The 26,324-nt window shown below is 52.2% G+C and overlaps 1 protein-coding gene and 1 long non-coding RNA gene across 2 annotated transcripts; both read left to right on the top strand.

The window, feature by feature from the left end:
* Nucleotides 1–4,038: 4,038 nt before the first annotated feature.
* Nucleotides 4,039–11,351, top strand: CRYBA4 (crystallin beta A4). The gene is made up of 6 exons (XM_042962382.1): nt 4,039–4,084; nt 4,661–4,711; nt 5,344–5,462; nt 7,098–7,239; nt 9,298–9,440; nt 11,037–11,351. The coding sequence occupies exons 2-6, from the start codon at nt 4,673–4,675 to the stop codon at nt 11,182–11,184; spliced, it is 591 nt and encodes a 196-aa protein (XP_042818316.1). The 5' UTR covers nt 4,039–4,084; nt 4,661–4,672; the 3' UTR covers nt 11,185–11,351.
* A 7,849-nt stretch (nt 11,352–19,200) lies between these two features.
* LOC107179656 lies at nt 19,201–26,108 on the top strand. Its single transcript, XR_006209982.1, has 3 exons — nt 19,201–19,573; nt 20,601–20,670; nt 25,815–26,108. It is a non-coding gene; the product is annotated as an uncharacterized LOC107179656 (long non-coding RNA).
* The last annotated feature ends 216 nt before the right edge of the window (nt 26,109–26,324 follow it).

Below are 26,324 nucleotides of genomic sequence, written 5' to 3'. Positions count from 1 at the left end.
GGAGAGCAGCAGTTTCCATTGTGAGCCCAGCTCGCACAGCAGAAACCCTGGCCAGCTGCCACTTTGCCTCGCCCCCGTGCCTGGCCCCTACCGGGAGGCCTTTCTCCAAAAACCCAGCTGTGCTGGGCCCATGGGGTCCCCGCTGGCTGCCAGTCCTGGGACAGGGAAAAGAGGAGCCCCGGGAGGGGGGGGTGGGATACTTGGGTGACAGGGGGCATAGCAGGTGCGAAAATGCTTTGTAAAGGCAGATGTGGGTGTGATCCCAAGAGCCCCGCCTACTGAGTGTTTGCAGTGTCCTAAGCGCACCGCCAAAAGCACGACTCCTGCCATCTTGGTCAAGCCCCAGGGCAGCCCATCTTATCTGGTACTTTCAATGCCCATTTCACAGATGAGCCCAGCTCTCTGAAAGAGAGGTCGGAGGCAGGAACCGGCCCAAACCGGCTGCCCCGGGGGCCTGTGTGCTTCATTCTCCTGACATCTGATCTCGGCTCTGGCCCGACTTTCTGCCCTCAGTATAGATGTCAGGCTGTGCTCAGGCCTGTTGAAGGTTCAAAGCCTGAGTCCTGTTCCTCTATCCACATTGAGCCCAGATTCTTCCTCCACTCTTCCGTGACCTGCCTGTAGAAGTCCCCCCGCTGCCCCCCCTGCCCTAAGCTGACCCCGGGGACAGAGCTGGTGGCCAGGAACACGACTGCCATCTGGAAGCTTCCTTGGGGAAGCCCCGAACCCCACTCCCTTCTTGTCCTCTGCTGGATCCCAGCACTGGCACAGAGGCACCCCCAGTCAATTTGGGGGGGACTAAATGGTCCCACCAATGGCTCATGATGCAAGCTGGGGCACAGGGGGAAATGGGGGAACCAGGGTGAGGGAGAGAACCAGGGTGACTGGCTGGGAGACGTGGAGAGGCACAGAGAGAGACGGAGACAGAAATGCAGAGCAGCAGTGGGGGAGACGGACGGTGCAGGGGAAGAGACAGAAGGCAAAAGAGAGCAAGAAAAACTCAGAAAAACGGAACAGACACCAGAAGTCACATCTTCCAATTCCTTCCTTTTGCAAACGGGGAGACTGAGGCCCAGCCGGAACGGGTGACTTCCCCAAGGTCACGGAGGGTGAACACATGTACTGCTGGGGGGGGGGGGACTACTGAGCTGGGTCAGCCCGCAGCCTGGCCCCCTGGCCCCAGGTAGTGGTGACAGCATGGGTTCCTGCCCCCTGTGTGGGGGGTCCAGGGACCCAGGCCCCACGGAACTCAGCTCCGCCTGGAGATCACGCTGGCTTGGGGCCAGCTCTGCCGGCTGCCCCTCCACCCCCCCCCCACCCAACGTCCCCTCACTTCCCAGCCTCTCTCTCAGCCTTTCATCCTCGGCCAAGGCCTAGGAGGGGGGGCAGGAACCACAAGATGGGGCAGCCACTGGAACAGGGGCCAAGATGCCTGCGGCTGGGGCGGGGGGCGGGGGGAACCACCCACAGGTCTGGGCTTCAAGGCCAGGCTGTCTGGGAGAGTTCCATGCTCCCTCGTGGCAATGGGCCCCCTGCCAAAGAGTGGGGGTAGAGGTAGGGGATGGCCCCCCATGCTGGGTGGCTACACCCTGAGCCTTTTCACTGACTTGGGTCCCGCAAGCCTCACTATGAGGGGCTGTCTCTGGGATGCATCTGTTTACAGATGAGGAAACCAAGGCAAATCCTTTTCTCCGTTCTCAGCCTGGGAGCTCATCCATGAAATGGAGTTGGGAGTTACTTCTTTTTAATTCTTCAACCCAGGCTCTTGAAAGCATTGTACTCCTGCTTTTCCATGAAGAATTCTTCATATATATATATATATATATATATATATATGTTCATGTATATAGTGATATATATATATGTGTGTGTGTGTGTGTGTGTCAAAGTTTATTTATTTATTTTGAGACAGAGCGCACGAGCAGGGGAGGAGCAGAGAGAGAGGAAGGGAGAAAGAATCCCAAGCAGGTTCCGCCTTGTCAGGGCAGAGCCTGACTTGGGGCTCGAACCTACGAACCTTGAGATCGTGCATGACCTGAGCTGAAATCAAGAGTTGGGCGTCTAACCCACTGAGCCGCCCAGGCGCCCCCCCCCCATGAAGAATTATTTAATAGGAAGTCATTTTTGCAGCTTTATTGAGCTGTAATTGGCACATAACTTTGTGTAAGTATAAGGTGCACAGTGTATTGATTTGATGCACGGGCGTGTGTTGCTGCTTTGTTTGTTTTGTTTGTGCTTGAGAACAGGTAGGATCTACTCTCTTAGCAACGTCCAAGTACGTGATGGAATATCATTAGGTACAATCACCTTGCTAGGTCCCCAGACTTCTTAATCTTACAAGGGGGGTTGCCCCCTTTGAACAACATCTCCCTGTGTCCCCCACCGGCCAAGCCCTGGAACACCACTTTACTCTCTGTTTCTATGAGGGTTTTTTTGGGGTTTTTTTTTGCAGATCTCATGTTATATAAGTGATATCATACGGTATTTGTCTTTCTCTGTCTATTGCAAATGGCAGAACTTTCTTCTTGCTCATGGCTAAGTCATACCCATGTTTATACGCCACATCTTGATCCGTTCATCCGTTGGTGGACACTTGGGTTTCCCCCACGTGTTGGCTGTTGTGAATAACACTGCAATAAACACGGGGGTACGGGTATCTTCATAGTAATCACCTTTATTATTAGCAATGATAATGACAGTGAGGAGGTGCATAATACTTTCTGTGTTTCAGTTCAGGAGCGGCAAGTGTTGTTCATGGGTAATCACACTTATCTGCACACTACCCCTATCTCTTAGGCTGAGCCCAATTTATTCTTCATACCCATTTTGTACACGGGGAAACTGAGGCTCAGAGAGATTAAGCCACACGCTCAAGTTTTCCAGCCCGTAAAGGGAGGTGCGGACCCAGGCTGCTTGGCCGCAGAGGTTGCGTCCCTGGCCTTTTATCTTTCGTGATAGCCCTTCATCAGAGTCACGCATTTGATAAGGCTGCCTCTAACCAGCCCTGGAGGGAGCTAATGTTGCCATTTTGTAGGCCATGAACTTGAGATCAGACATCCTCCAGGTCACCCAGATGTTAAGAGGCAGGGCTGGATTTCACCCAGAGCCATCTGGTTTCCAGCCACACTTGTTCTCCGCTGTCAGTGGCCCCTCTTGGGTCAGCCCTCAGAGGGTGGGAGTGTGGGGACGGGTTACCCAAAGCAAATCTTACCCCCTCCCCCCCCCCCCGCCGGATATCTGACAGGTTTATTTGCACAGCAGCGTTCACACCCACCAGCTCCTTTATTCTGCCTACAGAACCATCTGGACTCCTCTTTGAACTCTGTGGGTCCTGGAGATCTTGGCCCCTGCCTGCCTTCGTGCCGGGCTCCCTCTTTCAGGGTCCTGGAACTCCAGCTCAATTGGGCTACTGGCTCTTCCTCGCACATATGCTCCCAAGTTCCCACCTCTACACTTTTGCTTAGAAAAAGCATTCCCTGAAGCTCACTTTGTATACATCCTCCTCACCCTTCAGAGTCTCGTGCCTGCCTTCAGAGTCTTGCTAAATGCCACCTCTGACATGAAGCCTTCCCTGATTACCCCTACTGGAAGAGGAGGGGGGTGGGGGAGGAGGCAATGTACAGACATTTGATGAACGTTTTCCCTGTGGTAGGCATGTTACATAACCTCACAACAACCCCGTGATATAGTTTATTCTTGTCCCGTTTTATAGGCAGAAATGGAGGCGAAATGACCCGCCCCAGGTCACACGGCTAGGAAGGGTGAGGGTTTTGGACTCCTTGTCCAGTGCTCATTCTCCGGCTCCAATCAGGAGTCTCATGGAGCTGATTAAGGTAGAACTTCCCCTTCTTCTCTTCTTCATGGCTGATCCCTGAGGGAGGCCACCTGACCCTCTCCCTTCCAGCTACAGCCAACGCTGCTGACCCCTCTCAGTTGGGACTTCAGCCAGGACTGGCTTTTGTTTCGGTGGCTCACATGCTGAGTCCGAGCTTTGTCTCCCAGGGGCCCTCTCCCCTCCCTGCCTATAAGAGCCTGACCTCGGCTGGTCCCCGCATGTTCTGGCATATTCTCTGGGTCCGTCTTGGTAAGTCCCGGGCTTGGAGAAAGGGTGGGATCCACGTTCCGAGCGAGCACTGTGGGAGGTGGGGAGGCCAGGTCTCCCATCCTGGGGATGTCACTGTGCCATGCTGAAGGTCATCCTCACCTTAGCCAAGGTCAGGCCCCAGACATCACGGCCAATACCTACTACCTTCATTTAAAAGCAGAATTATTCCTACAGTCCCGTTGCCTCAGTGGCCACCGTGAGAGTCGCCTCTTTGGGTCAGGTGTCCTCTTGCGGGGAGGGGGCTCTCTCAAACTTAGCACGCTGGCATTTGCTGGAGTGATGCATCCCACTGGCAGCCGCGGAGAATTTCCCATAGTGAGCGGATAAATTAATACCGAGCAGGGCTCAGAGGCAATGGGACCCGGAACGGTGAGTTGTGAGATGGTGTGTAGAATGGAAGTAAGGGAGATGATGTTAGTCACAGATGGGAAGAGGAGAGGGCCCCGTCGCATCTGGACGCCATCTGGCTCCCGACCCTGCCCAAACGGGACTTTAGCATCCAGAGGGACAGCGGAGGGGCGGGCCAGAAGCTTATCATGTTCTTCTCTTGCCTAGGAAGCTGGCAACATGACCCTGCAGTGCACCAAAACCACAGGACATTGGAAGGTAGGCAGACCCACGGGGTGCTGAGGAGTGGGGGTGGGGCCGCAGAGATGGGCGACCCCCTCGGTCCTCCTCCCCTGAATCCCCACCTCACGCTGGGGGCATGTTATGAGAGCCCATTTTGTAGAGCATGCTATCAAGGCCCAAAGAGGGGAACGGGCTGGCCCAAGGTTACACACAGGGGTCTCGATTCGCACTTGGGTCTTCTGGCCCCCAGATTTAACCGTTACACAGTGGCAAACAGGTGACTGCACACAGTCTCTGGGCACGGTTTCTTCGGCCTCCTCTGTGTTAAAATGCGTTTGTTTCCAAATTTATCATCAGCCTTTAAAAACCTAGAGGGTCCACAGAAGAGTCCAGATACAGTGATGGTCTTGAGACACTGGAAAATCTGGCCGGCATCTCCAGGTGGCAAAAAACAGGTGGCACTGAGCTGAGACCACCCCTTGGCGGGGTCTGTGCTTTCCAGGGTGCGGCCCTCGCCCTCTTCACCCACCTGGCTCCCGGAGACATCTGAGTTTGCGATCCCTGCCCCGCCCCCGCCCCCGCCCCCTAGTCCTGGGGTGAGGTCCTAATCCCTCACCCCCCACCGGACTCTGATTGAGGCTGGTCTTCACCTTTTCCCTCTGTCACAGATCGTGGTGTGGGATGAAGAGGGCTTCCAGGGCCGGAGGCATGAGTTTACGGCAGAGTGCCCCAGTGTGCTGGAGCTTGGCTTTGAGACTGTGCGATCTTTGAAAGTGCTGAGTGGAGCGTGAGTCTGGGCTGGGGGTGGGGGGGGGGAGGGCGCGGATCTGAGTTGGGATGGGGGCGGACAGGAAGGGATCTAGAAAGGAATGTTCTAGGCCTTAACTTCCCAGACTCTAACGGTACCGGTGTGCCTTCCTTGGGTTTGAAGTGCTGGGGAGTGGTATAAGGTTAAGCAGGTTGTGCACTGCCCAAATGCAGAAGGCAACGTTCATTCAGAGCCTGCCCACTGGATGAGGCAGCCCTGTAGGGGCAGATCTTTCGAACCAAGTGTTGGGTCTGAAATGTCCCTCTTTTGTGTAAATTGAAAGCCACATATGGCCATTGGGAACTTATTTGGAGCCAGTGCGACTAAAGGACTGAAAAAAATTTTTTAACATTTATTCATTGTTGAGAGACAGGGTGCGACGGGGGAGGGGCAGAGAGAGAGGGAGACACAGAATCTGAAGCAGGCTCCGGGCTCTGAGCTGTCAGCACAGAGCCTGACGCGGGGCTCAAACTCATGGACCGTGAGATCGTGACCTGAGCTGAAGTCAGACACTTAACCGACTGAGCCACCCAGGTGTCCCCAAAACCAAAATTTTAATTTAACTTAATAGAAGTGTGAATTTAATTAGCTACTTGGGGCTAGTGGCTACGAGAGTAGATGGAAGTTTCTAAAAGTTTGGGAAGTAGCTTGAAAGGAGAACAAGGTTCTAAGTGATTCGGAGTCACTTTAGACTATGCCCGTGAGTGCCACGGAGGTTATCTGGGGTATTTATGCACCTCACACCCGGGGAAACACTCTTCTAGCTTCTGCTTTGTACAGATGGGGAACTGAGGGTCAGATGGGAGCAGCGACCTGTCCAGGGCTGTGTCCAGCAAACTGCTAGGCTTTGCCGGGGGGGGTGGGGAGACAATAACCTCAGGTTCATTACTTACATGCGACAGCTTGTTTCTTATGCAGACAGCGAAAGCAAGGGCCTCATGGTGGCTGCCGCGTCTCAGGTCCCACCGGATGACGCCAGAAGGGGCCGGGTGACAGCAAGTGTGGTGGGCGCCCCGCTGTTGGGGAGCCGCTCCACGCTTCGGCTGGGGCTCGCTGCTAGACTCTGCAGGGTGGAGGGCGGTGGACAGTCCCATGTGTCAAGGGACCCCGAGAGTAATCGTCTCATGGAAGCCTTCTCAAGAAAGGGAGGTGGGTGGGAATGGTCCTTGGCCGCTCCTCACAAGACTGCCTGTCTCCCCGCGTTCCTGGAGGATCACAAGGAATCCCACCAAGGCTTAGGTCAGCCTGTGATCAAGCCGTGTCTCCACGGCCCAGAGGACCGCATGCAAGATGGCCAGGCACCGGCACAGAGCAGTTCCCCCACCCGAGGGACACACAGCAAGGCAGTGGACTACAGGGTCTGGACTAGGTTTCTTCACCTGAGCACAGTGGATGTCCGGAGCCAGATACTTGTGTTATGGGGGCTGACCTCTGCGTTCGGGATGTGTCGCAGCATGTCTAGCCTCTCCCTGCAGACACCCTCTCCTCCCTCCTCCCAGCGTGACAACTAAAAATGCCTTTAGACGTTGTTCGATGCTCCTAAATGATAACCGCTGATCTTGCATTGGGACGAATGGTCTCTTACCTCCTGCTCTCTCTACCCTCTGCCTGCAGGTGGGTAGGCTACGAGCACGCTGGCTTCCAAGGGCAGCAGTATGTGCTGGAGCGGGGCGAGTACCCGTCCTGGGATGCCTGGAGCGGCAACACTGCCTACCCAGCCGACAGGCTCACCTCCTTCCGACCGGTGACCTGCGCTGTGAGTCCCGCCACCACCTTGTCCCAGTGGGGACTTGGGAACAGAATACGCCAGAGTTCACATCCTCTTGTCACTTAAAAAAAATTTTTTTAACGTTTATTTATTTTTGAGAGAGAGAGAGAGAGAGAGAGAGAGAGAGAGAGAGAGAGAGAGAGCATAAGTGGGAGAGGGGCAGAGAGAGAGGGAGACACCGAATCCGAAGCAGGCTCCAGGCTCCGAGCTGTCAGCACAGAACCCAACACGGGGCTCAAACTCACTGACTGTGAGATCATGACCTGAGCCAAAATTGGACGCTTAACCCACTGAGCCACCCAGGCACCCCCATCTTCCTGTCACTTACGTGTGACAAGGCTTCCCTCCCTTCTCTGAGCCTCAGTTTCTTCATCTGGAAGTGGGGCCACTTCGTGGGGAAGAAGAATGGGTAACATCTGGACAGAGACAGGTGCAAATGTTGTGCCCTTGGCGACTTTGGTTAAGATTTGAGCCCCTGCGTGTTTGGTGCCCCTCTTTTCATGACTCGGGGATACTGGCAGATAAGATGGTGAGGAAGGTTCTATTTCTTGCTCCTGATTCCTTACCAGTGTTCCTGATTGTATGCTTTAGCTACTGTTTATGGAGTCGGGGGTGGAGGTGGGCACTGTTATCCCCATCTTACAGACCAAACAGCCGAAGCTCGAAAAGGTGTATTGTTTTTCTCCAAAGGCAGCTTTTATTAATTTAAAAATCATTGATCGTCCAGAGTTCAGGAAAACACCTGATATGGCAGAGTAAGAAAAGTCTCTCATCTCCACACCTCTGAGACAGAAGCCCGGTCGTAAAGGTGCTGGAGACTTCCTTTGGTCTTGTTTGTTACCCACAGATTCTGCCTGTCCCAATCGATACTGACATCTGTGTCTGTATCTATACACCTATATCGTCTATATCTCTGTATCTAGGCCCACTCGTAACTTTGTTATAAAGATGGAAACACAACGAACGTCAGGCTTGGAAGCCAGCTTTTCTCCCTGGGCAAATACATCACAGTCATCCTCCTGGGTGATGAAATCTCTTTGACAGCATCGCTGTTCATGGCTCCCTAGTGTCTCAGGGTGTGAGTAAACTCATTCGCTCATGTATTTACTCCACAATGGCCCAGGCGCTGTGCCGATATAGGGACCCATGGTGGACTGTGACAGATGCCATCCCTGATTTCACACAGTTTACAGCTTCCGATTTCATTTTGCCCTCCAAACGAACCTGACAAGGAAAGGTGATTAGCTTCATTTTAGGGGTATGGCAAAAGGGGAGAAACGTTGTGTGCCATGTCCAAGCTGGTACATGGAGAGTCAGGATTTGAACCCAGATCTCAACAGTCCTCTTCTTACCTCCGTCTACCACCGGATCCCCTAGTGGGATATTCAGGTTGATCCTTCTTTTTCTCTTTTCTTTTCCTTTCCTTTCCTTTCCTTTCCTTTCCTTTCCTTTCCTTTCCTTTCCTTTCCTTCCCTTCCCTTCCCTTCCCTTCCCTTTCCTTTCCTTTCCTTCCTCTATCTCTTCCTTTCGTTTTTTTCTTTCTTTCCTTTCCTTCCTCCATCTCTTTCTTTCTTTCTTTCTTTCTTTCATTCTTTCTTTCCTTTCCTTTCCTTCCTCCCTCCATTTCTTTCTCTTTCTTTCTTTCTTTTCTTTTCCTTTCCTCCCTCTCTTTCTTTCTTTCTTTCTTTCTTTCTTTCTTTCTTTCTTTCTTTTCCTTTCCTCCCTCCATCATCCCTTCCTTCCTTCCTTCCTTCCTTCCTTCCTTCCTTCCTTCTTTTCTTTCTTTCTTTCTTTCTTTCTTTCTTTCTTTCTTTCTTTCTCTTTCCTTCTTTCCGTTCCTTTCCTTCCTTTCTTTTTCTTTGTGTACATTTCTGGAAAGGCAAATGCTATACCCTTGTAAGGTTTCTGGTGCTTGCTGCCTTACTGCCCTTCCAAAAGGTTTGCAAGGAAGGCTGATGGGGTTGGGGATCAAGGGCAGGGGCTTAGCAGGGGCTCCTTGGTTCTCAGCTGGGTGTCTGGTGGCCTGACAGTTTCCCTTGCCTACAGAACCATCGTGACTCGAGGCTGACCATCTTCGAGCAAGAGAACTTTCTGGGCAGGAAAGGCGAGCTGAGCGATGACTACCCCTCCCTCCAGGCCATGGGCTGGGATGGCAATGAAGTGGGCTCCTTCCATGTCCACTCGGGGGCGTAAGTGAATCCAAGGCTCTGCCTGGCGGGGAAGGAGAGGCTGTTGGGTGGGACAGGGACACCTCTTGTGAAAACTGTGTGCTGGGGACTTTGGGGCTCTGACGCTCACAATCCGGAGGAGGACACTCAGGCACAGGGAGGTATCAGGCGGAATTTGTGGGGTTGCAAGTGGTAGATTCCCGTATCAACCTGACATTATTCCCAAAGGATATTTATTGACCCTTGTAACTAGCTTCAGGCATGGCTGGATCCAGGTGCTACAGCAGGGCTCTCTCTTTCCTGTTCTGTCTGTCTTACTGGGGCTATAATCTCAGGCAAGCTCTCTCCATGCAAAGACAACAGTGAAGCTTCTTACCCCAGCCCGCCCCAGGAAGGGCGCCTCTTTCTCAGTGATTCCACCCAACGTTCTCAGAAAGGCTCTCATTGGGCCGATTTGGGTCATGTGCTCGACTCTGAACCAATCGTCATGCTGCAGGAAGTGGGTGGTCTAACTGGCTAGGAAGGGTCACATGCTCTTCACCAAATGAGCATTTTCCCACGTTGACTGGGAGGTAGCATAGGGTGGCAGAGGTCTCTCCCCAGAAGAGGAGAGAAGGGATGTCCAGCCATAAAGAAAAAGGTGTGGCTCAAGCACCGTGTTCCACGTCAGCAGCAGCTGGGTGACCAAATCTAGCCCAGGACGGACTGACCCTTCCCACCCTTTCCCGCAGGGGCTGGCAGGTGAGGCCTGACATGTGAGGTCTTCACTTGGGGAGGACGATACCGCCCCCTTCTAGGCGCCCTTTGGCTCTTGGCAGGGGTGAAGGTGGGAGGGCTTTTGTTTGTTTGGTTTTGGTTTTTGGTTTTAAGTTTTCTCAGGAAGCGTCAGAGGATCTTGTTGTGAGTGGGATGAACCTCTTGTGGTTCTTGGGTCCACTTCTCTCTTGCCAAAGAAGAAAGAGAAGCTCAGAAAGTGAGACACCGAGTCTTGACCGGTCCTGAACAATGTAGGGGTCGATGAATTGAAACAACGTAGCCCGTTTCCTTGGAAGGGCTTCTGGCTAAGGAAGGAGGGAAAGGAATAGGATTCCCTCCTTTTCTCCTTCCTTCCTTCCTTCCTTCCTTCCTTCCTTCCTTCCTTCCCTCCCTTCCTCCCTCCCTCCATAGTTATTAGCCCCTCCTCTGTGCTAGGCATTGCACTAGGAATCAGAAATCCCAATGAACGAGGCACACACACCCCTACACCTAGGAGCTCACCTGCTGGTGGAGGAGGCTGACATTTTACAAATAATCTGATAATTGTCTAATTATACAAGAACTACCCAGGACCCATAACGGACTGTGGCCTGATTTGGAAAGCAAGTCCTCAGAACAAGCTGAGACCCAGAGGATAAATACAACTTGGTGGGGGGCCAGGCAAAGAATGGCTGGAATGGTGTTCTTGGCAGAGGGAACAGCATGATCAAAGGCCCAGTAGTGGGGGGAGCAGGGCACATTCCGGGCACTGAAGGGAGGCCAGGATGGCTGAAATGTGTCTGTAGCGAGTCCCTTCGTCCCCCGTGTGCTCACCTCGCTGATGCCTCTCTAGGGTAACCGTCTGCCTCTTCCCTTTCCCAGCTGGGTTTGCTCCCAGTTTCCCGGCTACCGAGGCTTTCAGTATGTGCTGGAGTGTGATCACCACTCGGGCGACTACAAGCATTTCCGAGAGTGGGGCTCGCACGCCCAGACCTTCCTGGTGCAAAGCGTCCGCAGGATCCAGCAGTGAGCAGGGGGGGACCGGCGCTGAGGAGCCAACGCGTGCTTGTCTGGACGGAGGGGCTGTGGCGGTCTTTCCGTGCCCTCTCCTCTGCCTCCCCCTGTGCCCCGTGTGAGCCCAGCACCCATGTGAGCCAGTTCATGCACAGTCAGCACGAAAAACAAAAAGTAATAAAAAAGAAGGTCTAGTGTTATCTTGTGCTTTCCGACGTTATTAATCCTTTCAAAGAACCGGTCTTTTGCTTGGTTGGTGCCCTTGATCATTTGCCTGCGTCTTCCTTCATTCAGCTTTACTCTTCTCTTCAGTATTTCCTTGCTTCTATTTACTTTGGGTTTACTTTATTCTCCACATCTGTAGCTTCTTTTTTTTTTTTTTTTTAATGTCTATTTATTTTTGAGAGAGACACAGAGTGTGAGCAGGGGAAGGGCAGAAACAGAGAGGATGACACAGAAGCCAAAGCAGGCTCCAGGCTCTGAGCTGTCAACGCAGAGCCCAACGCGGGGCTTGAACTCGGGAACAGCGAGATCATGACCTTAGCCGAAGTCAGACGCTCAACTGACGGAGCCACCCAGGTGGCCCCACATCTGTGGCTTTTAAGGGTAGTCTCTTGAGTCATTAATGTTGGGCCCTGTTCCCCGCCCCCCCCGCCATATATTCATTTAGGGCTATCAATTTCCCTATGAGCACAGCTTTGGATGCTCCCCCAGATTTGAACTGGACGTGTCTCCATTATCATTCAGTCTGGTATTTTCTGTTTTCCTTTGTGATTTCTTCTTTGACCCATGGGCTCTTTAATAAAGAACTTGCCTTTAATAAAGGCATGTTATCCCCTTGGGATTTTCTAGATAGTTTATTGTTATTGCTCTGTTATCAAGTCCCTGTGGTCAGAGAATACAGTGTATAAGATTTCAACACTCATGCTCGCTTTGGCAGTACACATACTAAAATTGGAACAATGTAAGATTGCAAGACTCTAAAATGAATCCAGACTTATTTTATCGTCCAGCAAATGGTCTGTTTTTGATAAACTTGGATGTATACTTGAAAACTGTTTAAATTTTGCAGTTGTTGGGTATAGCGTTCTGTCAGTGTCAATTAGGTCAAGCTGAGGTTGGTTAGTGTTTTTGGCAAATGCGGGTTAGATTTTTGTACATTTTTGCTGATTTTATTTTATTTTTTTTAAAAAATGTAATGCTTATTTTTGAGAGAGAGAGAGAGGGGCAGAGCACGAGCAGGGGAAGGACAGCAAGAGAGCGAGACACAGAATCTGAAGCAGGCTCCAGGCTCTGAGCTGTCAGCACAGAGCCCGATGCGGGGCTCGAACTCACAAACCTCGAGATCGTGACCTGAGCCCGAGTCAGACACTTACCTGACTGAGCCACCCAGGTGTCACTTTGCTGATTTTTTTAACTCAGATTTTTATCAATCACTGAGAGAGGGTTGTTAATATCTCCTACTAATAACCTGGATTTATCTGTTTCTCCCTTCAGTTTTATCCATTTTTGTTTCCTGATTTTTTTTTCTTTTTTCCAGAATGTTGATACTCTGTTATTAGGTGTGTGTGCGTGTGTGTCTGTGTGCGTGTGTGTGTTTTCTTAAAACTAATCTGTTAGTCTAACGTGGGGCTTGAACTCACAACCCTGAGACAAAGAGTCACACGCTGTACCGACAGAGCCAGCCAGGCACCGTAGGTGAACTTACATTGATGATTGCTATCTTCCTGCTAAATTGTTCTTAGTACACAAGTGTTTTATTTTTTATGTTTTTTAATGTTAACTTATTTTTGAGAGAGAGAGAGAGAGAGCGTGAGCGAGCGGGACGGCCAGCCAGTGGGGGAGGGCCAAACAGAGGGACAGAGGATCCAAAGCAGGCTCCGTGCCCAGCGAGTGCAGAGCCCGACCTGAGCTGAAATCACGTGACTGAGCCACCCAGGCGCCCCCCCTTAGTTTGTGTTTTTTAAAGCCACGTGTGAAGGGGGCCAGTTCTCTCCCCTAGCGACATTTCTCATATCCCTTTTGTCTTTACCCTGTTCCTTCTCACATACTACCCTAAAGTCCTCTACCCCCTAAGGGAGGTCTCTGAAACAAAGAAATAAACTCCCTTTCCGCACTCTCTCCGGCTCTCTCCCCACCCCTGGTTTCTTTATTATGTAGATTGCCTTAACAGTCATAAGCCCTCTGGCTCTTTTTTCCGGAGTGTCTTCCTTTGCTGTAAGTCAGTCGGACAGAGACCGGACAGGGTGGGGTCCGAGCCGCCTGCTGGAAAAGATAACATTATCCGGCTCCGGAAGGGGAGGGATGTGTTTGGGAACATTTGTTCTTGGGTAATTCTTAACCCCTCTTTGGGTCGTCCCGTTCATTCAGACCAGCATTTGTCGGGGTCCCTTTGCGCGCCAGGCCCCCCGGGGAGTGGTAAACAAGGCACGTGAAGTCCTTACTCTCAGATGAACCCACCACGGGTTACAACGTCCTGGGAGAGTCGGGGGAGCCTGTGGGCTGCCGGCCTGGGATGGGTAGGAACGACTCTGGGGCAGGTGATAGGAGATGGGTGGGGGGGCGAAGACTCTCCTGGGTGCTTATCTCTACGACCGCCTCTTGTCTGAACTTGATCCCTGAATGTCCAACTGCCTCCCGGGCACCTCCGCGTGGACGTCCAAACGCGCATTGCAAACAGCTCATCAAAACGGAAGCTACGCGGTTCCAGCTGGAATCCATAACATGTCTGTCTCTTTCTCACTCCTCAATCCAATCCATTGCAAATCCTGCAGGCTGTCCTTGCAAACTGTACCAGAATCCAATCACTTCTTACCATCCCCACTGGGTCCAAGCCACCCCCCTCCCCTGCCACCCACCCCATGTAGTTTCATGTCCCAGGTCAAAACCAGAGCGTTCACACCCGCCATCAGGTCTGAGGCGCCAGTATGTGGCCCGGAGAGTGATGCCAGGTGGCTAAGAGTGGGAGGTGAGGGGGGCACCTGGGGGGCTCAGTCGGTTAAGCGGCCGACTTTGCTCAGGTCATGATCTCGCAGTTCTGGAGTTCGAGCCCTGCCTCGGGCTCTGTGCTGACAGCCCAGAGCCTGGAGCCTGTTTCAGATTCTGTGTCTCCCTCTCTCTCTGCCCCTTTCCAACTTGCATTCTCTCTGTCTCCCTCTCTCTAAAAAATAAAGATAAAAAAATTAAAAAAGAAAATGGAAGGAAAATGGACCTTGTCACTCCTTTGCTCAAAACCCTCCTCTCCTCCTCCCCACAAAACAACACAAAACACAACACAACACAGCACAACAGCATCTTTCTAGTTAACCGGCTGGCCGTCACCTGCCTCTCCCATGGCCCGTCTCACCCCCTGTCCCTCCAGTGAGTCTTCCTCGAACATGCCAAGGGCATCTTGCTTGCTGTTTGCCAGAACAGAGCCCTGCAAAATGGCAGCTTCAGCAACGGATAAGTATTTCTCGCTGTCCTGGAGGTTGATGTCCAAGATCAAGGTGCCATCAGAGGTGGTTTCTGGTGAGGCCCCTTTCCTTGGCTCGCAGGTGGCTGCCCCCTGTCTGTCCCCACCTTTCCTCTGTGCGTGCGCCCCGGTGTCCCTTCCTTTTTTTGGAAGGACCCAGTCCTATTGGGTTAGGGCTCCACCTCAATGGCCCAACTTAATCACCTCTTTAAAGACCTTTTCTCCGAATTTGGTTACTTCTGAGGCCCTGGGGTTGGGACTCGAACGTATGAATTCTGGGGAGAAGCATTTCAGTCCACAATACCAGATTTATTCCCCACAAGTTGAGGTTCTTTGGGTTCTTGTTGTTTCCTGTTCCCTTAGATATTTCCCGCCAACCTCCCCCCCCCTTCACCTAGAGTCAAAGGTTCATAAACTGTCAGACCTGGAAGGAACCTTCTATATCAAATCTAGTGTTTCACAATCTTTTCTTCATTATTGTCCTATCCCCACTCCAAAAGTCTTTCTTAGACATTCTTTTCCTGATTGTCACCCCACCGTGAAATTTTAATCCAATTTTATATTATGACTTAATACAAATTTGTAGCACAAGTTATATTACAATTTAATACAAAGCTATATCAGAATTTTAATATAATGTGTATCTGTGTATGTCCTATATGCATATCTGTGCTTTATATATAAAAAGAATTAAGGTTGTTTTTGTTTGTTTGCTCACAAAGAACCATTTTCACTTCCTTCCTGGGGGTGCTACTGCCCCCGTGAGAATGTATAATCCCTCACCAGCATTTCTCACAGACCTAGAACAAACAATCCTAAAATTTGTATAGGACCAGAAAAGACCCCAAATAGCCAAAATAATTTTGAAAAAGAAAACCGAAAGGGTGCCTGGGTGATTCAGTCAGTTATGCGTCCGACTTCGGCTCAGGTCATGATTTGTCAGTCTGTGGGTTCAAGTCCCGCATCGGGCTCTGTGCTGACGGCTCAGAACCTGGAGCCTGCTTCGGATTCTGTGTCTCCCTCTCTCTCTGCCCCTCCCTGCTCACACTCTGTCTCTCTCTCAAAAAAAAAAAAAAAAAAGACATTTAAAAAATTTAAAAAAAAAAAAAAGAAAAAGAAAAAGACCAAAGCTGGAGACATCACAATTCCGGGCTTTAAGCTATACCACAAAGCTGTAATCATCAAGACAGTATGGCATGGGCACAAAAACAGACACATAGATCAATGAACAGAATAGAGAACCCAGAAATGGACCCACTGATGTATGGTCAGCTAATCTTTGACACAGCAGGAAAGAGTATCCACTGGAAAAAGGACAGTCTCTTCAGCAAATGGTGCTGGGAAAACTGGACAGGGTCACGCAGAAGAATGAACCTGGACCACTTTCTCACATCGTCTCATCCTTTCTTTACCTGCAGGGAAATGGAAACTTCGGGAGGGATAGGGACTTGCTCAAGGACATACAGTGCGTGAGAGGCAAAGCCGGGATTAGAACACAGACTTGCTGATATTGTCCAACTGCCAATATCACTCATTCATTCATTCATTCATTCAACAAACATGTATCAAATATCTACAATGTACCAAACTCTACTGTAGGTTCTAAGGATCAAACAGGGAAGGAAACAGACAAAATTCCCTTCTTTTAAGGGATATCAATTTGAGTTGGGGGGGACACAGATGTTCTCCCCATACCTCCACAGTCCTCCAGTTAAGAGTCGTCAAAGACCATTTGGCAGACGCTGTTACATTGTTCCTTGAAAAAAGAAAAAAATGACGTCCAAAAGGCATGGGCATCACTGGTGTCTGTTTTGCAGCCCTTCGCCAAGCCTGCGATAGTTTATCGTGTGTTGTGACTCTCTGGAAGGGAGAATGGAGTATTCAGACTTTCCCAAACTAATTTGACCACACAACAATTATTATTATTATTATTATTTTAAATGTTTATTTATTTATTTTTGAGAGACAGAGAGAGCAGGTGGGGAGGGACAGAGGGAGAGGTGAGAGAGAGCGTCCCAAGCAGGCTCCATGCTGTCAGCGCAGAGCCCAGCACAGGGCTCGAACTCACGAACTATGAGATCATGACTGAAGCAGAAATCAAGGGTTGAACGCTTAACTGACTGAACCACCCAGGCACCCCACCACACAGCTATTATTATTATTATTATTATTATTATTATTTTGGCAGAGCATCTTGCATGATGAGCGACTTGAGTAACACAGGTGGGAAATGCTCAACTTAGCCACGATAGTCAATCACAACCTAGTGTAAGTTAGTTGGCAGGTTTGGGTCCTGCCATTCAGCAAGGCTTTAGGAAACGGACTGCGGAAGAACTGGGTGCTGCTGTTGATGCAGGGGTGCTGTCTGGGAAGTGGCCTCATGGTCAGTCCTAGGGAATAGGCATTAGGAAGACATAGGAAGGGGGAAATTTTAGAGAGGGTAATGAAGTCAGTCTCAGATTCTGAGGCTTTGCTAAGGCCTGGGATGGGGGCTGGGCCTGGCCGCCATCTTCCAACCAGATATGTCCTCGCCCAGAGCCCCCGAGACCCTGCGAGGCACTGGATGCAGGGTTCTGTACCCCTACAGCAGTGTCCGCCATAGAGGGGCAGCTGTCTGACCCTGACAGGTGTGGGTTGACTACCAGCCTCTGGGGAAGCGGCCGTCACAGCCCTGGGTTTGCATCTTGGGCTTACCAGGTTGTGGCCTCAGTTTCCTCCTCTGTTAACTGGGAACACACAAGACCCACCTCTTTGCTTGTGAGAAGTGAAATGATGTATGACACGCGCCTATCCCCAGAACATGTACGAGGTATGGTAGGTGACACTGTGACAGTTGGAAACTATTGGCATTATTCTACCTCTCTGTCCTTTTCCTTTGACACCTCCCATCACCACCCTCGTCCCCTGCCTTGGGCACGCCTTCCTCATAATGATGATAAAGATAATATCGATGATACATACTATGTTGGTTCAATTCACGTGTCATAAAATTGAAATCTCACAGCAACTCCTTGACATCGTTATTATTCCTTTAAAACCCATCAGAATCTTGAGGGCCATAGGCTCAGAGAGGTCAAGCAACTTCCCCAAAGCCAACCAGCCTGTACCAGCATTGAGCTTACCGTGGACTGTGTAAGCTTTGGGGGAAAGATTAAGAGCTGATGGCATTTGTAAGTAGTAAGTCGCAATGCTCCTGTCCTCTCTTAATAGAGTTGAGAAAGTATAGCCCCTAACACTTTAGTATGAATAACTGGGAGCTTTCTAATCTATCATAGGAACGTCTTAGGTTCCCGGGGGACAAAGCAGACCATATTTGCTGAATGAATGAAAGAATGAATGGATAGGGGAGGCTCATTAGAATTCGATGGCAGGCCTGTGAAGAACCAGCTGGAGTCCAAGCCCAGAGTGGGGCTGGTAACCCAAAAAAATGGTACCCCAGATGTGAGATGACGGCTGGAGTGACAGGCACTAATGAGACAATTTGTCAGGGGTGAGCTTGGGAGGGGAGGAAAGAGAGCATGAAATTATTTTTCATCTCTTGCCAGGAGACCAATTTTCTTAGGTTATAGAGGCAAAGGGAACTTGAATTATTGACACGATTTGGCCAGAGGTGGTGGTAGGTGCAGAATACCCATGGTCCAGAGCAGCGCAGTCAGCCAGCAGGACCGACCGCAGAGTCCGGAACAGCGGAATACAAACGGGCGCCCTCTGGGCGCAGAGAGGAGGGGAGGGGGCTGGTCCAGAGCCACACAGCAAACACCACCCACGTCGCTGCTCCCTCTTGCTTCGTCACCCGGAAGCGAGCGTGGGGCAGAGGGTGACAATACGCGTGGAGTCGCACACGCCCGGGTCCGAATCCTGGAGTTTGTCAGCCAAGGTGACCTTCCGGGAGGCCTCTTTGCCTCTCCGCGGAGAGGGGAGAGCCGTCGCTAGGGTTGAGGGGGGGGACACCTGGCACAAGGTCCTTTGCACCCATCACTCGTGCCCTCTCTGCCCCCTCTGCTCCATCCGTCCAGCGCTTTCTCTGGTCTGCACGCTCCTTTCACGGAGTCACGTCCCGGGGAGTAGAGACGCTGCGACAACCCTTCGGGTGGAAGCTGTCAGCCAGAGAGGAAAGAGATGGCCTAGAGGGGGGTTAGGGTGAGAAGCTGAAGATCTCACACACACACATACACACACACACACACACACACACACACACACGTTTCCCGAAGGAGGGAGCAAAGGAGCGGAGAAGGGAGAGGAGGGGGGGAGACAGAGGCTTGTTTCTGCGCACCTGTGAGAAGGGAACACCTGTTCGTCACTAACAGGGACCAAAGCAGTGCCCGTGACAGTGACCCAGCCCGCGCCGCGGCCCTTTGCGGAAAGGAGAAAGAAAAGCATCTGGGCGCAGAGCCAGGCCCTCACGCATCCATCGGGGCGGAGCTTCCGGCGCCAGGGGTGGGCTGACCCCCCACCTGTCCCCGGGGGGCGGAGCCCTGTACCTGACTGCGGGGTGGCGCACGTGGCCAGCCCTGCTTCCTGGGCCTCTGTTTACAGGGACCATAATTACAAGATTAACGGAGGCGAGATATCCTGAGGTGGGAAGGCCCTTCCTCTCCGGGTTGCGCGCCCGTGAATCTTCGGGCAACAGAGCTAGGGGAGGCAGGCCCGTGTGTGGTGACAGCTTCCCCCCAGGGATGGCAACCGGCCTTTCACGCTTCAGGAGCCTTCAGAAGCTTCTGGGAGGAGCCCCGGGTTCAGTTTAGAGAATTACTGCTTCTCCTTTACGCATCGAATGGGCTCGGGCCACTCGGATCGCAGAGGCCAGAACGTGACCCAGGTCCGGTCAGCAATGGTCACCAGGACTGGGCCAGGGGTGGGCACCTGAGCCAGTTGGAGCCAGGAAGAGCCAGCTCTGGAACTTTGTTGGAAGCATCTGGAAAGGGAAGCTCCCTTTGTGCCGGGCTTGGTAAGTTCTGGGAGGTAAACTTGGGACTTGCCAGCAAAGCCACACTGACAACAAAGCCAGTGTGGGGGAGAGCGGGGGTCAGAAATGGAGAGAATGAGTCCAACCGTCTGTCCTATTATGCAGGCATCCCATGTGCCTTTTACCACACGGACTAAAACACACTCTCCCCCTGCCTTTTCTTGTTCTTGTTCTTTTTTTTTTGGTTTAAGACATTCGAGGATGGGTTTCTGTCATCGACACTCGAAAAAATCCTGAACGTTTTGACTTCTCCAAACCCCCCTCCCCCGAAGACCTCCCCGCCTCCCCCCCCCCCCCGTTCATCCCCAGCTGGGGGGCTTTGGTGGGCTTTCTGGAAAAGTGGGTCCTTTTTCCCCCCACCCCCTGTAGCTCAGAAGCTCTTGGTCCCTCTGGCTATTCCAGGCTTTAGTGACACCCATCTTTCTTGATCCCCGTTTCAGGCTCCTCTCCCCTTCCCCGCCACCCTCCCCCCCCCCCCAGCACGCATTTTTCATCCCCTTGCTCAGATGAGAAGACTGAGGCAAAGAGAGGTGCAGTGCTCAGGTTTGAGCAGAGCTGGGATTCCAACCCAGGACTCCAGCCTCAAGGTCCAGGGCTTTTCCTTCTCTCCCCCCCCCCGTGGAGAAGCAGTGCAGCCTGATTTCTTCCTTGAAGTTCAACCAAAAAGCCCTGCCCCCACCAGGCTGCCTTCTCAGGTCCCTCCCGTCCTCCAGGCTGCTGGGGGAGCGAACCTGTTCTCCCATTTGGAGAACCCTCCTCCTAAGGTCTGCGCCGCACTGCCACCTGGTGGCAGCGTGCGGGAAACACACCCTCCAAGTCGCTGTCCAAAGACCGCGGCTTTCGGCCCTGGAGCAGGGAATGGAGACGGGGCGCAAGGGACAGTTTCTGGGAAATTGAGGATATGATATTAGATCAGGGATCCTGACGTTCCGTTTTCGATACCAGGCACCGCCAGGTCTGCAGAACGTGGACACTCACAAAACGAATTGCATTCTTTTTTTTTGCATAGGCTGCCAGGGTGCTCAGAACCCACGTAGAGTCCCTTGGATGATTAGCCACTGGATAGAATCGTGTGTCAGGTATTTGGAAGAGGAACTTAATCCCTGATTCCATATTCTTTTCTCTGGGACTCATTTTTCGATCTTATTTTACATATACTTTTCTGGCTATGCTGACCTTTCTAAGCCACCTTAGCTCCCTCTTTTGGGGGGAGGATGGGGGAGGGGGACAAAACAAAGTTACACATTCAGGAAGAGCTTGCTTACCTCGGGCAAGCTTCTGTTTCCTCCCCTGTAAAGTGAACACAAGAATTTCTGCCTTGTAGCGTTTCATGTGGGTTTGAGGAGCCACTCACTCAGTTAATATTAGTGCCTACCCTATTTCCCACCTTTCCACCCCCATCCCAACCCCAGGGCTCTTCCCTGCTTGCCTATAGCAGGCCAGGATGCATCAGGGATCCAAAGTACAGGTCACTTGGTCACCAGTCCCCCTCTGTGCTCTGCAGGCCAACTGGGTGGCCCTTTCAGAGCCTGGTGCCTGGGATCCAGCCCCTGCCTGCCTCCTGGAGGACTTCCTGGCCTCCAGAACTCCCCACCTCCTGTCTGCAGGCGCCCGTGGCATTCCCAGCTGATTTGCAGAGAGCCAAGATGCATCTCATAAATAAAGAATGTACTGTTCTGCAGACTGGCTGCGGCATGGCCACGCGGGGGTGGGAAAGTCTGGAACAGACAGGAGCCACAGGAGGCAGGGAGGATCGGACAGGGGCTGCCGGTCAGGAAGGGGACGGCGAGAGCCTGGGAAGGTGTAATGGGACCGGGGTGGGGAGGGGGCTTTAGGAGGCCGGGATCCGGATGTAGACTGTTGGGACTGCATCTTGGTTCAGACGCCCTCTAGCTGTGTTTCTTTAGCCTCAGTTTCCTTGTCTGTAACCTGGCAATGGCATCAATCCCTGGCTAGCATCAGGCCAGAACCTGGAAGCCTGTGATGCTTAGTAAGTGTTATTATTTGCTCCAAGCTTCCTTAGCGTCTTCCCCAAGACCTCTGTGTGGCTTCCGCTATGGGGAGCAAGCAGAGTGGGGTGAGGACTGCATCTGTGTCTGGGGAGAGGGCCACAGCCCACGGGAAAGGGGAGGAAACAGGTAGAGGTGCCCTAAGTGACAGGTGCGAGAGGTGAAGACACAATCACCGCTCACGAGAGGGGGACGAGACCCCAAAAGGGGACTGCGTTTCTGCGGCCATGTCAGGGTGGGCACTTGAAATGCTTCATTGGCTTCTGAAAGAGAAGGTGACCTTTGGAAGGCAGAAGAAGGGGGGGGAGGGGGGCTGTGGAGCCACTGCGGTTACACCCTCAGCTTGGCCACACTGGGAACAGAGCCCCCGGGTGAGTCATTTTCCTTGCCTGGGTGTCTATGAAATGAGTGGCCAGAACCACAGTGTTTTAAGCTTTAAGGTTTAGTTCCTCTTTGGACAGGCATGCATGGGGGGCGTCCTGTGTGTCAGACCCTATGCCAAGCCCTGGTGACGCCAATCTCACAGGCTGGTTGGGCAGTGTGTGTGTGTGTGTGTGTGTACAACAGACAAGCAAATGAAGGTATAGAATCCCAAACTGGGGTCAGTCAGGGAGTGTGTGTAGCTAATGGACTCGACTTTCGCCCGGAGGTCAGGGAAGGCTTCCCGTCACTGCTGAGGCTGGGCAGGGCTGGGTCGGGGGGTGGGCGGCTGGAGGAGGAGCTTGGGGAGGGCGGAATGCGGGCAGCAGCAGGGGCCAGCCTTGCGGGTAAAGCTGGAGATCTTGCTTCCCATCCTGGCACCGGTGGGGCAGGGGCGTGGTGAGGGCAGCTTTGCATTTCAAGAGTCTTCTGGCTGGGGCGAGGGGGGACAGGTTGGAGGAGCCTGCCGTGGAAGCTGGATGTCCCAGGAGGGGATGATGGGGGCTGAGACCACCGTGGCGTTGGGCGGAGTGAGCATGACTTAGTGGAATGTTCAGGAGGATATACTGATGGGGCTGGGGGTGCACTGGATCTGGGGGTGAGGGGACATGGCTCCCCTTAGGTGTATGGGGGGGTCCTTTGTAAGTCTTCCACGGGGCTTGTCTGGCTCTGCCGGCATCTGCCCTTAAAGGGAAAGAGATGGGCGGGAGGGAAGGGAGGGGAGGGAGAGGAGGGCGGGGAGGCGGCTGGCTGAGGTCTGTGCCTTTCTCTGGCAGCAGCCGTGGGCTGGCCGGTTGCAGCACCTGCTGGGGCGGCCGGCCGGGAGGGCTGGGGAGCAGGTGCGGGGTGTCTGGAGGGGGTCTGTTTGCAGATGGATAATGAGAAGGGGTGGATGGAAGCAACACACCCTCTGCCCCGCTTCTCTGTTGTCTGGACAAGACAAGACAAAGAAGCCAAGACAAAGAAGCTTTGGGGAGGCAGCACACGGCGCACACAGGCGTGCCCACGGGGCACACACATGCTGGAGACAAAGGAGAGGCCCCCGGGCAGAGGCAGAGGCTGAGCAGGCACAGGCAGAACTCAGAGCTCGGGGTGCAGAAGCAGGGAAGTCTCCCTTGACCTTGGCCAAAGCCTCCTTGGTTCCAAGTCTTGCTCTGGGGACCGTGTAGGAAGAGGTTGGGGGATACGAGTGGGCCCCAAACTTTGCCAGCCCCATCGGACTCTTTCTTAAAGGAAAATAGACCGTGGGCTGCACAAAGTCAAGGGTACGCTTTCAGGTCCCGAGGATGAGAAAGAAAGTAGCTCTGAATGTGGTGTGGGGGAGCCTACGGTCATACCACTCGGAACGCGCCTGATCGCGTCTGAATGTGCTGTGGGGTTGATACTCGCCTGGATTTAGTCAATTCAATGGCATGTTTGCACACATGAAAAAGGCCAAGGGCATCTGTCGACTGGACTTGTTATTTCCATGCTCTGCAGACAGCGTTGGTGTCTGTTGAGTTCCTGAGACCCCCTTCTAATGACTTCGCAGGAATAAGACACTCCAGGCCTTGGAGAGTCTCTAATGGCCCTTCCAACAGAGAGAGAGAAAGAGAGAGCCAGAATTTACTGAGCCCATGACTAGGCTATGCGTTTTCCAGGCTGAGGTCACTGAATTCTCCCCACAGCCCCGTGGAAGAGGTGATTTTATCCCCATTTTACAGAAGTGAAAACTGAGGCCCAGAGGGGTGAAGTTCCTTGCCCAAAGTCATGTGACAAGTAAGAGCGGAGATGAAATTCGAACTCAGGTCTACCTGAATGTCCATGTCTTGGCTGAGGGGAAGGCAGAGAAAGGCAGCAAGACAGTCAGTTGGCAGAGGGTCTGGAAGTCCCTGGTGGCCTCTTCCTTACCTCTGCAGACAGCTGGAGAAAGACAGATGCCTGGTGGTAGTGTTTGGACACCCGGATACAGCCGTGCCTGAAACCAGTATGGCATAGCTTTGTTTCTGCTACTTGAAACTGAAAAGATCCTGAAAATAATAGCGATTGATAGCTATTCTTGTGATTTTCTTTAAAAAAAAATTTTTTTTTTAACATTTATTTATTTTTGAGAGACAGAGACAGAGCATGAGAGGGGAGGGGCGGAGACAGAGGGAGACACAGAATCTGAAGCAGGCTCCAGGCTCCGAGCTGTCAGCACAGGGCCTGACAAGGCGCTCAAACTCATGAACCATGAGATCATGACCTGAGCCGAAGTCGGACACTCAATTGACTGAGCCATCCAGGCGCCCCTTCTTGTAAATTTCTTATTGGGATTTTCACTTCTCATTACCGGGGACAGTGTCTGACACTTGATCGGCCTTTTCTCGATCTCAAAGGCTAGTTGGGTCACTTATACATACTCCCATTAGCCCCTTGACCTTCCTTCATTATGGCATTGGTCATCATGACGTCTCTTTGCAAAGTGGCTTGTCTCTGCCCCAGACTAGGCCAGGCTGGCACATAGTGGGTGGAAGCTTCTCACACTGGGGAGGTTTGTGGGGCTCAGTGTGGGCTCTGCTGGGTGGGGTTGTGCGGTGAGTGGGTAACGGGAGAATGAATGGTCCACTGTCCCCTGTGGTGGATGTCCCCTGGATACCTGCCATGCCCAGGCATAGCAGTCGGTGGCTTTGTACTGCAGCCCCCAGTGACTCCCTGCTGATGACTTTCTCTGGCCAAGGGCACACGTTTGGTCTGCTGCCATGGCCGCCTGGAGGTGGCGAGGGGTTGATGCGCAAGGAGCGCCCTTCAACCATGACAGGAAAGAGTTGGTGGTTGGCTACCCAGGTGTCCTTGACCTCAAGCGGGATGCTTCAGGTGTATCCTACTCTGGCTCCCAGAGAACCTCAGCAGGATGGAGTCCCAGTTGCCCATAACAGCCAGCTCATTGTTATGGGCTGAATTTCATCCCCTCCTAAATTCGTATGTTGAAGCCCGAATCCTCAACATGACTGTACTTGGAGATGAGGCCTTTACGGAGGTCATTAAGATTAAATGTGATCAGAAGAGTGGGGCCGTAATCAATAGGACTGAGGTCCTTATAAGAAGAGGAAGGACCTCACGCCGGTCAGAGTGGCTAAAATGAACCAGTCAGGAGACTATGGATGCTGGTGAGGATGTGGAGAAACAGGAACCCTCTTGCACTGTTGGTGGGAATGCAAACTGGTGCAGCCGCTCTGGAAAACAGTGTGGAGGTTCCTCAAATAATTAAAAATAGATCTACCCTATGACCCAGCAACAGCACTGCTAGGAATTTACCCAAGGGATACAGGAGGGCTGATGCATAGGGGCACTTGTACCCCAATGTTTATAGCAGCACTCTCAACAATAGCCAAATTATGGAAAGAGCCTAAATGTCCATCAACTGATGAATGGATAAAGAAATTGTGGTTTATATACACAACGGAGTACTACGTGGCAATGAGAAAGAATGAAATATGGCCCTTTGTAGCAACGTGGATAGAACTGGAGAGTGTGATGCTAAGTGAAATAAGTTATCCAGAGAAAGACAGATACCATATGTTTTTATTCTTAGGTGGATCCTGAGAAACTTAACAGAAGACCATGGGGGAGGGGAAGAAAAAAAAGAGGTTAGAGAGGGAGGGTTAGACAAACCATAAGAGACTCTTAAATACTGAGAACAAACTGAGGGTTGATGGGGGATGGGAGGGAGGGGAGGGGGGGTGATGGGCATTGAGGAGGGCACCTGCTGGGAGGAGCACTGGATGTGGTGTGGAAACCAATTTGACAATAAATTATATTTAAAAAAAAAAAAGAAGAGGAAGAGACGGGGTTCCCGTGCACAGAGAAAAGACCACGTGAGGCTTCAGCAGGAAGACAGCCACCGAGAGAGGCCTCAGGAGAAAGCAATCCTGACAGCACCTTGATCTTGCACTTCCAGCCTCCAGACAGTGAGAAGAGGAAATCTTGTTTGTAAGCCACTTCGTCTCTGGTACTTCGTCATCGCAGCCACAACACTAAGACGCTCATCGATGCACCTGTTCCGACTTTCTTCCTTTCGCTGTCCCTAACTGATGCTTCCTTGGATCAGCTCCCAAATAAATTACTTGCACTTGAATCTCTGTCTCAGGATCTTGGATAGCCCAGGCTAATACACCCGTCCATGCCTCATCCAGTGGGGACACATTAAGGTAGCCTCGGGGGGCAGGACAGAGGTTAAGACCCTGAAGAACACGAAACTCTAGTCTTCTATGGCAACGACCCTGAACCAGTGATGTCTCTCTGGGACCGAGGCACAGATTAACCGCTGCTGTGCATGCCAGGGC

The sequence above is a fragment of the Panthera tigris genome, chromosome D3 (genome assembly GCF_018350195.1).
Source record: "Panthera tigris isolate Pti1 chromosome D3, P.tigris_Pti1_mat1.1, whole genome shotgun sequence".
Taxonomy (NCBI): Eukaryota; Metazoa; Chordata; class Mammalia; order Carnivora; family Felidae; genus Panthera; species Panthera tigris.
This window is presented reverse-complemented; position numbering and strand designations above follow the sequence as displayed.